We start from the raw sequence: 15,107 nt of genomic DNA, 5'->3' as shown, positions 1-15,107 counted from the left end.
GAGAGAAATATTATTATTATTATTTATTGGGTCCCCCGTGGGAGAAGAGCGGCATATAAATTAAATAAATAAATAAATAAATAAATAAATAATTATTATTATTTATCATCATCACAGTATATGCAAAGAAGTGGAAATCAACAGAAATACCAACTAAAGAAGAATGGATATTAAAGATTATGGATATAAAGAACATGGATACTCTGACATATTACTTGAAAACCCATCATGGCAAACCAAAAAAAGAAACAGATTGGACATTATTGACAACCTATATAGAACAAGAGGAACTTTTTACAAAAATATAATGACGGAGTGGACTTATAATGATAACAAGTACAAAATATTTTATCACCTAGAAGAAAAGATGGGAAGTACAATTTCTTCTTCTTTTTTTCTTTTTGTGTGTTTTAGTTTTTTTAAAAAATCCTTTTCCAATTTTTTATTTTTTTTATTTTTTTCCTCTATTTTTGATAATTTTAATTTTTTTATCTCCATTTTTTCTTTCCTCTCTTTTTTCTTCGTACCACATCCCCCCCCTTTTTCATTTTCTTTTCTACATTCATTATTGTTCTCACTCTTTTTATGTTCAAAAACACTCAATAAAAATATTTTTTTTAAAATTATCATCATCATCATCATTATTATGCAGGTCCCAATCCCAAATGGGTTCTCCATTAGACTCAATGTTGGGATCACAAAAAATGGGTTCTGTCTCCATCTAGTGACTGTTTTAGGTATTACACAACCCAGTGAGCAGCAATGAGCCATGTTTATAGGAGACTCTGCAGAAAATGATTCAGCTGAGCTTCATAAAAAGGAAAATCAGCCTTGCTAATGCTGATTTGTTATCATCTGTAAGTCCTCTTAGAACAGGCATGGGCAAACTTCAGCCCTCCAGGTGTTTTGGACTCCAACTCACACAATTCCTAACAGCCTACCGGCTGTTAGGAATTGTGGGAGTTGAAGTCCAAAACACCTGGAGGGCCAAAGTTTGCCCATGCTGATATAGGAGATGACTCTAGACCTCATTCCTGACCCCATCCATAACTACCGTGTTTCCCTGAAAATAAGACAGTGTCTTATATTAATTTTTGCTCCCAAAGATGTGCTAGGTCTTATTTTCAGGGGATGTCTTATTTTTCTATGAAGAAGAATTCACATTTATTGTTGAACAAAAAATGAACATTTATTATATACTGTACAGTAGTTGTCATCACAAACCAGCATAACCAGACAAACTGTGAATCCTATCAAGAATTTCTTGTTACTACCATTATTTCCGTGTACAACTGGTATATACATTTACCAATCCTGCATGCTCTGGTGTTCTGTTTGGCAGGCGCTGAGCATGCTTCCAAACAAAAATTTTGCTAGGTCTTACTTTTGGGGGAGGCCTTATATTTAGCAATTCAGCAAAACCTCAGCTAGGTCTTATTTTTCGGGGATGTCTTATTTTCGGGGAAACAGGGTATATGGCTGTGAGATACTTTGAATGGATGTCTTTGGAGCCACTGACACAAAGTCCTGGAGGATACGGAGGAACTCACTGTCACACCTCAGGTTAGCTTCACCTTGCTAAAATACACTAGTCAGTACACAGGATATAGTCTTTTGGAAATAGGAAAAAGATAGTTCTTAAAAGGCAAAAGTTCAGTTCCAAAAGATAGTTGCAAAACAAGGCTGTAAGAAATAATCCAAAGAAACACTTGGTATGAAACGAAGTCCTTTCAGTACATGACAAAGTCCCATGAGCGAGAATACATCAAGGCTACAAGACAACCCAGGAAAGCAGAACTTGCTTCTCGATTCAAAGAGACATTGCTTTGACAAAGATTCCTCTCTCAGCAGACTGTTTTAATAGCATAACATGAAGGCATTCCTTTGCCCTTTGCCCTCTCTCTTATTTGCTATTCGAAGACTTCTGCAAACCCCCCTAAATTCCAAGCAGCTGGCCCGGTCCAGAGATGCTGTATCGTCAAGGCCAAACTGCTTGTTAGTGTTATCAGGCTGGGAGCTGCTCTCCCTTCCTGCTTCTTGCACCTGTGAAACATCAGCATCAACAACAGCATTTCCTCCCGTTGGAAAGCCTCCCTGTTCCCCATCTTCTACAGCAGGAACACCCTGCACCTGAATCCCAAAATCCTCATCAGAGTCACTCTGAGGCTGAGTCACAACACTCACCTCCCCATGGACCTCCTTGCAGAAGCCGGTGGCCAGGCCCTGTGCCCACAGGATGCGGTGGCTCTGGTGCCGGAGGGACTTTGCCAGCCGCTCGTTCTCCTCGTCTTCCGAGTCCTCGCTGCTGTGGACCATCACCACCACGTTCCCCTGAGGAAGAAAAGATAACAGGGGGGGAAACTGAGGCCAAGATAAATCAAGAGTCATTTATATGTTGGTCATGGAGTTTTGTTCGTAAATTAAATCTATGCAGGCGTCTATTCTATCACCGGGGGTATGAAAAGAGAGGAAATTATTATGCATGTTCTCTAACATATAAAGGAATTCCATCTACAATATCTTCTATTCCCAAAGCAAGCGGAGTCTTATCATCTAGCGTTCACGTTGATCTTTCCGTCTTCTTATATTGTTCCATCTTTTTCTTTATCTTCTCCTCCAAGTGTTCCTTCTAACTGTTTTATCTGTTTACTTGTACATACTCTATTTCCCCCCTAGTTTTAGTAATATCCATCCATTTACGTACATCTTAGTCAGTTTCTTTTGTTAATACGTTAGTAATATATATAGAATGAGTCTATCTTCTATACAGATTCTGTATGTGTGATATATGTATTTAATTTCAATGAAGTGGATATTATAGAAACATATGAGATATTATAGAAACACACATATATGTCTTTATATATATATATATATACAAACACACATATTTATGTGTGTGTGTGTTCATATACATATACACACGCTTCTATAATGTACACACTCATATATAGGAAAACACACACACATATATATATGAAGATACACATGCATATATATGTCCTATACATATATATATATACACACATGTCTCTGTGTGTTTCTATAATATCCACATCATTGACATTATATACAATTCTATGATGTCCTTAGAAATATTAACCCAACAGTTATATTCAATCTTTTGGATTTTAGAATACAGTATATATTAATATATTATTCATATATATTTTACTTGACAAGTCCTGTGAACCCCTTTCTGAACAAACATGGCCAAGAAAATCCAGTGACAGGTTCCCCTTAGGGTTGCCATAGGTCAGAATAAGCACATGTTATCAACAAGATAAGAATCAGGATCCCAGAGTTTCAACCCCCATCAACTATGGAAAACCATTTGGTGACCCTAGCATATCACTCTCTATCACCTGGAGCAAATCACTCTCAGAGGAAGGCAATGGAAACCCCATTCTGGAGAAACCTGGCCAAAGGAACCCTAAGAGAAGGTCAGTCTACCGTATATACTCAAGTATAAGCTAACCCAAATATAAGCCGAGGCACCTAATTTTACCACAAAAACTGGGAAAACATTGACTCCAGTATAAGCTGAGATACCAATAAAATTACAATAATTGAGGCATCAGTAGTTTAAATGTTTTTGAATCTTCACATCAAACTGTAATTTAAGATATGACTGTTCAACTCTGATTAAATCATTATTTTCCTCCTCTTAAATGTAAATGTGCTTATGTATCCTTTTAATAATAATAGAGTGAAATAATAAACGTAATAATAATAACAATAAATGCAGTAAAATAATAAATGTAATAATAGAGTAAAATAATAAATGTATTCATAATAATAATTAATAGAGTAAAATAATAAATGTAACAATACCAATAATAATAGAGAAAAATAATAAATATACCATATATACTTGAATATAAGCCGATCTGAATATAAGCCCACCAGGACCCTCACCCGAGTATAAGCCGAGGTGGTTTTCTTTCAGTCCTAAAAAAGGGCTGAAAAACTAGGCTTATACTCGAGTATATACAGTAAGTCTAAAACATACAAAACACCTTTCCATTTTTCAAAGCTTAGCATACTTGACACTTCCTTCTGCCGGTCTCTGCCAGACTTTCTATCATTGTCTTTGCCCTTTTTTAGACAAGCCGCAGCTTGATCAAATGTCTCTTTTTTTGTGTCCAGAACCAGAAACAGTATCCCAGGTGAGGCCATTTTGCTCTTGTTAGCACTTTGTGGTTGTGTAAAAACCTTTAAATATATCATGTTTTTAATATGGTTAATAATTTAGTGCTGACTTCTTTGTACATTTGCATTTACCATATTTACAATATTTATATCCTGCCTTTCCCATCCCTGAGGGGACTTAATTACATTTGTAATTGCTGCTCTTTCAACGCATAAGCCACCTTGAGCCCCAGCCACAATAGAAATATGTTTCGTTAGCAGCACTTTCTCAGAAATTGCATAAAACTGAAATCTTCCTCAGGAAGGTGCACCGTTGTGTAACAGATGACAACAAGGCTTTCCAAAAGGGTTTCACAATGGTGCAATCCTGTACCATTAGGCTTTCATCAAGGTCTGCCCTTGGGCTCCACAGTTTAGGAAACAGGAAAAAGGAGAGCAACTGGAAGCCTATGGCACAGTATGGGACAAAGGAAATTGGATTGTAAAGCTATGAACCATTTCTGGTCTTAATACAATCATCCCTCAATGTTTGTGGTTTGACCCTTTGCAGATTTAAATATAACATTTTTTTGTTTTTCTTCCTAGGAAATCTCTAGGTTCTCCAAAGCAAGTCTATGGTCAACATCAAGCAGAAAATAGTCGCAGAGTTATATTGGAAGACCTAGACTTTCTTAGAAAGGTATTTTCTTGCTGGAAATAGCAACCTCCCAAGCCTTTCACTATTTATTTGTTAATGTATATATTTGCTAAGCTGTATTCTACCCTGTTTCCCCGGAAATAAGACATCCCCAAAAAATAAGACCTAGCAGAGGTTTTGCTGAATTGCTAAATATAAGGCCTCCCCAAAAGTAAGACCTAGCAAAGTTTTTGTTTGGAAGCATGCCTGGCGCCCGCCAAAGAAAATACCAGAATTTGCAGGATCGGTAAATGTACATACCAGTTGTACATGGAAATAATGGTAATAATATATTAATGTTATATTATTTATATTTATACAGTAGTAACAATAAATTATTGTCAGGAGTTATAGTTTGTCTGGTTTGGTTATGTTGGTTTGTGATGACAACTACTGTACAGTATATAATAAATGTTCATTTTTTTATTCAACAAATAAGACATCCCCTAAAAATAAGACCTAGCACATCTTTGGGAGCAAAAAATAATATAAGACACTGACTTATTTTCGGGGAAACACGGTATGTGTGTGTTGATTTGCCAATCTGACTGCACCTCTTTGGTGTGGGAGAGACTACAGACATGTGATTGTACTGAGCATGTTCAGACTCAGGACTCCGTTTTGTATTCAGTCTGTTCTACACCTCAGTGGAGGTGGATGCATGTCTGCCTTTACACCTCAGTGGAGGTGGATGTTGCTGTTTGAACTTCAGTAGAGAAGTATGACATATGGGCTTCAGTGAGTACAACTATACTTAAAGACTATAGACTATTGATTAGGAATGATACCCAGTGTACTCAACAGAGAGAAACTACACCCTGTCTATGAATGAACTTAAATAAGAAATGTGCCTGTATGGTGAATTAACACAAGATGTTTGTGAGCGAACAAGATATATTATTTTTTAAACAAGACTTTGCTTTTTTTTAAAATCTCTGAGTGCATATTTTAAACTAAGAGTTTTCAAGGGAGTATGTATATCTTTTGGGCAATTACAATTACAACTATAATTACAATTCCTACTTCAAAGAAGCAACCATCCTCTGCTAACTCAATATATTTCTGTAGTGGCGTGTCTTTGTCCTTGGCAGTTCAAAGACATGGTTCTTCAGTTTAACAGCTGAGTTACCTGTGTGCCATTACATGAATGCTTATGAATACCACTTGTTCAAAGGGTTGACTTCTAACAAAGTAATGCTTGTCATAACTAGTGGTTTTCAAAAGGTGGCATTTGCATGTTCATGGAGATTCGCATTTGCCAAACGGATATGACATTAGGATGTTGTATGTTTTCCGGGCTGTATGGCCATCTTCTAGAACATGGCCATACAGCCCGGAAAACATACAACAACCCTGTGATCCCGGCCATGAAAGCCTTCGACAACACATTGGATGTGACATCATTTCTCCTTTTCAATAAGGTTATGATTGCCATTTATTTACAAGGGGATATGTGCCCAGTTATTTCCAACATCTCTCAGATAAAAAAATAGCAATGTACTTATTCATGTCTTTCACTTTCAAAGAGGACCTGTGTCCTTAAACCCAGATAACACGGAGGGCTGACAAACAGCATGAGCAAGTTGTTGAAAGGTGGGTTAACGCTTTCTTCTTCGCCTGCCTTTGTCCATAGACACTTCTGTATCTTTCCACTGCATTAACCCTCCAGGTGGGTCTGTGAACCCAAACCTGCCCTTTCTTAGACCACCCAATAGCATTGATGTTTGGCCTCAATGGATTGCAAAGCCCATGTTTATGGCAGGAGGGGCTGATGCCCACTGCAGATACCTTCAGCTGGGTGTTCACGGTGACTCTGCAGTAGTGGATGAAGTCCAGGATGTGGGTCAGCCTCACGTCCAGGCTGAGCAGGACCCCGAGGTCGTCCACCATCAGCACGGGGGGGCCCCGGGAGTCTCCGGCCCCGGGGATCAGGGCTGCCCGGACACAGTCATGGAGGGCTCTCAGGCTGGAGCCGTCTCCGCTGAAGGGAAAGGAGAGACCACAGTCACCTCTGAAAGCACCTGGAGGACTCTCAGTGGTTGCCACTCCTTCTGCAACTGTCATATGGTTTGAATAGAATTGTATAAAAGATGTATGACTGGGAAGCAGGAAAATCCCCATGTGAGCCACCCCGAGTTCCCTTGGGGAGATGGGAGCAAGATATAAAAATAAAGATTATTATTATTATTATTATTATTATTATTATTATTATTATTATTTAAATCGCGTTCAAAGCACACCCTGACAGATGGCCATCCAGTCTTTTTTCTTTTCTTATTTCTTTATATTTATACCCCGCCACCATCTCCCCGCGGGGACTCGGGGCGGCTTACATGGGGCAGAGGCCCAAACAACATAGAACAAAACATAGGCAACATAATACAAATCACACTATAAAAAGATAAAACAGTAATACAATATATCAATTAAAACAAAAATACAGGATAAAAAATTGCATTTAAAACACATAAATGGTAAAATGATAATAAAAACGGGATAGATTATTAAAAACCCTCTGGGGCTGATCTCCAAAGGCATGAAGCAGTCTGGCATGAAGCTTGGAAAACTACAAAAGGAAAATTCATGAACTGTAATTAAAAGTTTCTGAACTGCTGACGGTGTTGACCAGAGACAAATGATTAACTGGTGAACTCTTGGTGGAAAACAACATGTTTACATTACCAAAGACAACGGCTCTTTTAAAGTAAAGTTTAAAAAGCAAACAGGGCTCTTTACTTAAGAAGGAAAACCAATTCTCACTTAAAGAAGGAAAATCAACATCTGTCCGGAACTGATGGGAGTCAGCATATTTTGGCTGGAAAAACACTGGTCATTGATTTACAAAGAGAACTGGAACATCAGCAGAGATATTGCTATATGAGAGACACTTTGCTATTCCAAAAATTATGGCAGATAGAGGAGTCTGCTCCATCCACCACTCTTCTCCAAGGGACAGAGGGAGATGGTGTATTCGCAGAATAGCAGATTTGCAGGGAATGCAATCTGGCCGACTTCGGGGTCTCTTTTCCAGAAGGAAGAAGAGATGGTCATGTATACATGACTATGAGCGAATGTTACATGTGTGTGAATGTTGAGGAGAAATATAATTCTCCTTTGTTTGTGTACCCAATGTAGCTAATAGAGTCTGTAGGTGCCTACCTTCTTTCTCTGCATTGCTCTGTGGTATACTCTCATTGGAAGAGACCCCAAAAAGGGCTATCCAGTCCAGCCCCTTCTGCCACCCAGGAAAACACAACTCAAGCCTTCCCAACAGATGGCCATGCAGCTTCTGCTTAAAAAACTCCAAGGAAGGAGACTTCACCAGACTCCAAGGCAGCAACAGATTCCTCTCTCAAGCCACCCTTCCCATCAACAAATTTTCTAAATACTCAGGTTGAATCTCCTCTCCCACAGCTTGAATTGGTTGCTCCGTGTTTTACAGTGTGTCTACACTGTAGATATAATTCAGTTTGGCATCACTTTAACTGCAAAGTCTCAATGTTATGGGAACTCTTTGGCAGAGAAGGCAAAAGGGCTTGTCCAATCACAGATCATAGAATCATAGAATAGTAGAGTTGGAAGAGACCTCATGGGCCATCCAGTCCAACCCCCCGCCAAGAAGCAGGAACTCGCATTCAAAGCACCCCCGACAGATGGCCATTATTTGGTAGATCAGGTCATGTAAGTGTTAGTTATTTTTATAATTGCATTTTTACTTTGCTTAATAATGTGTTATTATGTTGTTATGTAATGTTTGTGTTGTTTTTATGATTGGAAACCTCCCTGAGTCCCATCCGGGAGATAGGGCGGTATATAAATAAAGTGTTGTTGTTGTTGTTGTTATTATTATTATCATAGAGAAGCTTGAAGGCTCTGTAAAATGTGTAGTTTGGAGCAGGATTTGGAATTCTCTACCAAATTTCTAGATTGCAGGTCGCTATCTGTAGAACCCAAGGGCAATGAGTAACTTTTGCGGAGTTACTCACCTGATGAACTGGAATGGATTGGCTTCATCCGACTGCTGCCCTTCGCTGAACAAGATGCTCTTTGAGGCCTTCAGCCCTTCCAAAAACACAAGCTGCCCCTTTTCTTTGGCCGCAGCCAGACTGACTCCCTGGAGAGAAAAGAAATGATAAATACGATCCTTTTGTCCAAGCAAACCTGCATCTGGCTCTCTGCATTTGTGCTAAGGAGGGGCCTTTTCCATTGGCTTCCATTTGCAATTGCCTTCCAGCAACAGAGAACTCACAAAATAGACATTTCTAAGAGAAAAAAAATGGGATGGAGAGGTTTTTGTTTATATATAAAATTTAAATCCGTGCAGCTTACCAGCTTTTGGGCCACGAAGCTGTAGTGACTGAAGGACTGCACGATCGCCACGAAGCAGACTTTGCAACCTGCTGGAAAAGACAAAGGCACCCATTTCAATAAGACTGTGTCTCACAGCCCTCAATACATATCTTACAATGCAAAACTGGCAAGGAACACAATACTGTGCTGCAAAATCTCTGTAAGGAACAGGAGGCTCTGGGCCTTTCAAAGTGGAAAATTCAGCATCCGTTTCCCAGAACACTAACTTTTAACAGCAGTTTAGAAGTTGGTTCTCAAGTAGGATAGAAAGGGGATGTTCACAGAATCTTGGAGCTGGAAGACACACCCAAGGAACATCCAGTCCAGCCCCATGTAGGTATACTTGTGTGTGTGTGTGTGTGCGCACACGCGTATGTATCTATATTATCTATATCTATATCTATATATATCATACAATGGATATCTATCTATACATCTATCTATCTGTCAATCCATCTTTGCATCTATCTATCCATCCATCTATCAATCTAGCTGTCTATGCATCTATCTATACATCTATCCATCCATGCATCTATGTATGCATCTATCTAGTATCTATACATTATCTATCTATACATATATCTACCCATCCATACATCTGTTTGTGTGTATATCTAACTATCCATCTATCTATCCATCTATCTACACATCTATCTATCCATCCATCCATCCATCCATCCATCCATCAATCATAGAATCCTAGAGCTGGAAGAGACCCCCAAAGAACATCCAGTCTAACCACATGTATGTATATTTGTGTATCTCTCCCCCTCCTCTTCTCTCTCTCTCTCTCTCTCTCTCTCTCTATATATATATATATATATATCTATATCTATATATATATATATATATATAGTACAGTTGATATCTATCTATACATCTATCTATCTATCCATCCATCCATGAATCTATCTATCCATGTATATATCTATCTATTTATCTATCTATCTATCTACATCTATCTATCTATCCATCCATTTATCTATGCATCTTTCTAACTATAATCTATCTAACCATCTGTCTATCTATCCATCCATCTATGTGTACATATATACATTTTTTATCGATACATGCCTCTATGTATGCATAGCTAGTATCTATACATTATTTATTTATTTATTTACAGTATTTATATTCCGCCCTTCTTTCTCACCCCGAAGGGGACTCAGGGCAGATCACATTATGTACATATAGGGCAAACATTCAATGCCCATAAACACATTGAACCGAGACAGAGACAACAGACAGACAGACGCAGAGGAAAGTTAACCTTCTCCTGAGGGGATGTTCAATTTTGGCCACAGGGGGGAGCAGCTGCTTCATCATCCACTCTGACGGCACTTCCTCATTCCAACGTTGTAAATTAGTTAAACTTGCCTCCCCACTTTTATAAGTGGTACCTTATTTCCTACTTGATAGATGCAACTATCTTTCGGGTTGCTAGGTCAGCAACGAGCAGGGGCTATATTTTATTTTTAATTGACGGGTGCTCACCCCGCCATGGGCTGGCCTCGAACTCATGACCTCACGGTCAGAGTGATTTATTGCAGCAGCTATTTACCAGCCTGCGCCACAGCCCGGCCCCATTATCTATCTATACATCTATCTATATATCTGTGTATCCATCCATCTATCTATCTATCTATCTATGCATCTATCTATGCATCTATCTATCTATGCATCTATCTATTAACCATATTTATATCCCGCCCTTCTCACCCCGAAGGGGACTCAGAGCAGCCTTACAGATAGGCAACAATGCAATGCCATATAAAACAATTCTATCCATCCATCTATCCATCCATCTATCAATTACAGAATCGGTGAGCTAGAAGAGACCCTCAAGGGTCATCCAGTCCAACCCCAAGTAGGTATATTTCTGTATCTACCTATCTATCCATCACAGAATCTTAGAGATGGAAGCTGGCAAAGGCCATCCAGTCCAACCCTTTTCTTCCAGGCAGGAAGACACCATCCAAGCCCTCCCGACAGATAGCCATCCATCCACATTTGAGTCTTTGGGAGACCAAAAATCCCTGCTTGGCGTTGGGTTCCCATTGTATGCCTTTCCGAGCAAGTCACATTCTCTCAGCCTCTAAGGGAAGCCCCTCTGAACACATACTGCTAAGAATACACTATGATGGAGTCAATTTGAAGACACACAGCAGGATTAAATAAAATGATAAATCACAAACGTGTTCCTCTGCCTACCTTTCAAATAAAAGGAGAGGAAGTGGTGAACCAGGAAGCTGGCATCCGTCTTGTCTGCACACAGCAAAGTCAGCTTGCCCTGGGAAAGGAAAAGTTGAGTTTTTATACTGCTTGTTACTTGTTTTATTGTCTTGTTTTATATTTTAACTTGTTTACATTATGTCTTTTGGGCTTGGCCCCATGTTAGCCGCCCTGAGTCCCTTTGGGGAGATTTTGGCGGGATACAAAAATAAAGTATTGTTATTATTATGACACAGCAAACAAGATAGACATGCTGAATTTCATATCACAAAATCACAAGTCGAACACTTCCCAAGCGTTTAGGATTCTGTGATGTATTTTCAAATGATGCGTGCAGATCCCAGTAGGGTGGCCTTTTGCAATTGGCAGATCGTAATTTTGTCAATGTCTATTGTTTCCAAATGCCGGCTGAGATCTTTTGGCACGGCACCCAGTGTGCCCATCACCACTGAGACCACCTGCACTGGTTTCTGCCAGAATCTTTGAAGTTCAATCTTGAGGTCCTGAGAGCGGCTGAGTTTTTCCTGTTGTTTTTGTCAATGCGACTGTCACCTGGGATGGCGACATCCATGATCCAAACCTTTTTCTTTTCCACAACTGTGATGTCTGGTGTGTTGTGTTCCAGAACTTTGTCAGTCTGGATTCGGAAGTCCCACAGTATCTTTGCGTGCTCATTCTCCAATACTTTTGTGATCCCACCAGTTCTTTGCTGCTGGGAGGTGGTACTTGAGGCATAAGTTCCAATGAATCATTTGGGCCACATAGTTGTGCCTCTGTTTGTAGTCTGTCTGTGCAATTTTCTTACAGCAGCTGAGGATATGATCCATGGTTTCCTCGGTTTCCTTGCACAGTCTGCATTTTGGGTCATCAGCTGATTTTTTGATCTTGGCCTGGATGGCCTTTGTCCTGATGTCTTGCTCCTGGGCTGCAAGGATCAGGCCTTCTGTCTCCTTCTTCAGGGTCCCATTCGTGAGCCAGAGCCAGGTCTTCTCCTGATCAGCTTTTCCTTCAATTTTGTCAAGGAACTTTCCATGCAGTGTTTTGTTGTGCCAGCTGTCAGCTCTAGTTTGTAGTGCGGTTTTCTTGTACTGATTTTTTGTCTGCTGTGCTTTGAGGAGTTTCTGATTTTTTACTTCAGTCAAAGCAGGTTCTTCACTTTGCTATTATTATTATTTGTTGTTGTTGTTATTATTATTATTATTATTAAAGCAAGGGAAGTACTATAGGGCTGGAAGAGACCCCAAAAGGGACACCCAGTCCATACTCTAAAATCAGGACAGTAAATAAAGAACAACACTCAGAAAACAGGGGAATTCCAGGTGGGAAACAATCAGGGACAGCTAATCACCTTCCAACAAAGGGTTCCCCCAGGCAGGAAGCAGCCAGGCTTTGAAGCTGCAAAGCTTTTCAATGCTAATCAAGGTGATTAATTGAAACATTCACACCTGCCTCCAACAGACAAGAGTTCTTTCTTTCTCCCACCCTGGACATCATTCCACAGGTATATAAACCTCACATTCCTAGTTTCCAACAGATCTCACAACCTCTGAGGATGCCTGCCGTAGATGCAGGCGAAACGTCAGGAGAGCGTGCTTCTGGGACATGGCTAGACAGCGCGGAAAACTCACAGCCACCCACGAAAGCCTTCCACAACACATTATGATGACGGCAAGCCCCTCACCCTTTCCGGCCTCTCCACCGTCTCCCCGAGGAGTTCATTCAGCCCCACAAACATGCTTCTCCTCAGGCCTACGGCGTCCGCCGAGGGATGAAAAACCCTCGCCACGAAACGCGGTGCCACTGCGCATGCGTCCTTTTCAGCTCCTCACTCAAGCCCTCTTTCCAGTCTTGGCTTTGCTTGAGTCGATCGCCCCCTGCCGGCCGTTCGGAAGCGGTGCGGGAAGGCGCACGAAAAAAAAATAAACAAGCGGGCGGGCAAATAATTGTGCAAGGAAAGGTTTCAATGCATTTTAAAGGGGGATGATGGGGGTCAGGGTGCTTTCAAAGTAAAGCTGTGGGTCCTATGGTTTAAAATATACATATGTGCACAGAGGGAAGGAGTCAGAAAGTATAAAACTTAACTACTACACAGTGCGATAGAAAATAATGACTTGCTGATCTAAGTCCAAACCAGTGCAAATTGGCTCAGAAGCCAATGCAAGCAATGCCACTTTAATGAAGAGTTTATTCCCAAGTTATTGAGGAAGGAGCTTCAAGTTCTGGGTCTGAAGAAGGACAACAACTCCCAGAATCCCCACAGCCAAACACATTCAGGAGGCCCATCAATTGCTATGGCAAATAGGGAGATAAATTATGAAAAGGGAGCCCGAGACTAAGGAGATGCGAATTCGAATCCCTGTTCAGTTCTGGAAACCCATTGGGTGCCCTTGGGAAAGTCACTCTCTCTCAGCCTCAAAGGAAAGCCTTTCAAGAGGATGGACTAGGCGGCCTCTATGCTCCCTTCCGGTTGTAGGATATTTGTAATTAAATACTGTAGATAGTGGATAGGTCGATAAATAGATACTGTAGATAAATAAATACTTCAGGTTGTGATCGAGGTGACCACCCCCCCCCCCCCAGGACTTTGTAAAAGATAGTTCAAAAATCAAGACTTTATGTTCTATATTTCATATATTTATAGTAGAAGGTGATTGAGACTTTTTACTGGAGTTTACTGTGGATTATCCCTGCACTCTGAGGCAAGAGATAACAACTTCATGAATTGTAAAATCATGCTGCTAAAACTCCACTTTTATGGATTCTCCCTTATTTCCTTGAAATCTATCTATCTGCCTATATGTATTTGTACTCTTTGGGATCCCCGGAAAATATGTATTTTTCCCAGCAGGGTTTATATTCCAACTTTATTTTATTTTTCATTTTATTTCATATAATTGTCAAATCATGAAATCAAATAGGAAATATTTTGAACTCAACATGAACCCCAGATCCTATGACCCAGGCTTCCCTTCCCAAAAACAAAAGGATAATCTGCCACCGCTTAACCCAATCTAATTCAGATTGCATGGACAATATAAGGCTTGAGTCGCCGAATTAAAGGTGATTCGCCCCCAAGGCAAACATTGTCATATCTCATCCTAAGGAAATTCCAGGACACCTCAGGAAGGCGCCCTGCAGAGCCTGTCAATATGGCTCATTACCACCCATCCTTACTTCCACCTCTGACACCCCAAGGCATATCTAAAATCTGTATATGTGACAGGAACCCTTGATTGCTGTCATTAATCCCTTTAGAAATCGGTCTAGCAGGAATTAATATGATATTTCCTGCCCTGTCACTTCATTGTTTCAATAACTCCCGCCTTCTCCTTCCTGATTGGCTCGAGTGGGGACAAAAAGCAGCTCCCTATTGGGCCAACAGAGCAAGGCGGGAAACGAAAGCCCGCCTCGTTCAACCTTCTAGCCTATCCGCGATCAGATGGGCGGGGGAGCGGGGCGGGAAATTCAAGGGTCTGTCAGACTGAAATTTTGTATAAATATGGCTGTATTTTGATTATATGGTACCCTAGTAGACTGAATGATCACTACTAGAGTCCTTTTCAGCTGAATCGCTCAATAAAGACTCCTTGGCGGAATTTTCCTTCAACTTTGGCGGACCTTCTTCATTTCGGCTTCAGGTTGTATTGCGGCTCATATTTTCCTATTGGCTCCGCCAAGGTCCGTTCTCTCAGGACCG

At 40.4% G+C, this 15,107-nt stretch overlaps 1 protein-coding gene across 4 annotated transcripts in view; it reads right to left on the bottom strand.

The window, feature by feature from the left end:
• Positions 1-13,233, bottom strand: part of elp6 (elongator acetyltransferase complex subunit 6) — a 32,899-nt gene extending 19,666 nt beyond the window's left edge. For 3 of the 4 annotated variants that reach the window (XR_009999870.1, XR_009999871.1, XM_062958117.1), the window contains exons 1-6: positions 13,092-13,233; positions 11,390-11,468; positions 9,158-9,228; positions 8,815-8,942; positions 6,617-6,809; positions 2,185-2,331 (exon numbers count right to left, since the gene is read on the bottom strand). Coding sequence is in view for 2 of the 4 variants with exons in the window: in XM_062958117.1 (XP_062814187.1) it covers positions 2,185-2,331; positions 6,617-6,809; positions 8,815-8,942; positions 9,158-9,228; positions 11,390-11,468; positions 13,092-13,145 (672 nt within the window). In the remaining 2 variants the exon portion in view is untranslated. The remainder of the gene's footprint in view (positions 1-2,184; positions 2,332-6,616; positions 6,810-8,814; positions 8,943-9,157; positions 9,229-11,389; positions 11,469-13,091) is intronic. The other variant, XM_062958118.1, reaches the window with a different exon arrangement.
• Between the last annotated feature and the right edge of the window lie 1,874 nt (positions 13,234-15,107).

Source organism: Anolis carolinensis, chromosome 6 (genome assembly GCF_035594765.1).
Source record: "Anolis carolinensis isolate JA03-04 chromosome 6, rAnoCar3.1.pri, whole genome shotgun sequence".
Classification (NCBI taxonomy): Eukaryota; Metazoa; Chordata; class Lepidosauria; order Squamata; family Dactyloidae; genus Anolis; species Anolis carolinensis.
Note: the sequence above shows the minus strand (reverse complement) of the source record. Positions and strands in the feature narration are given on the sequence as shown.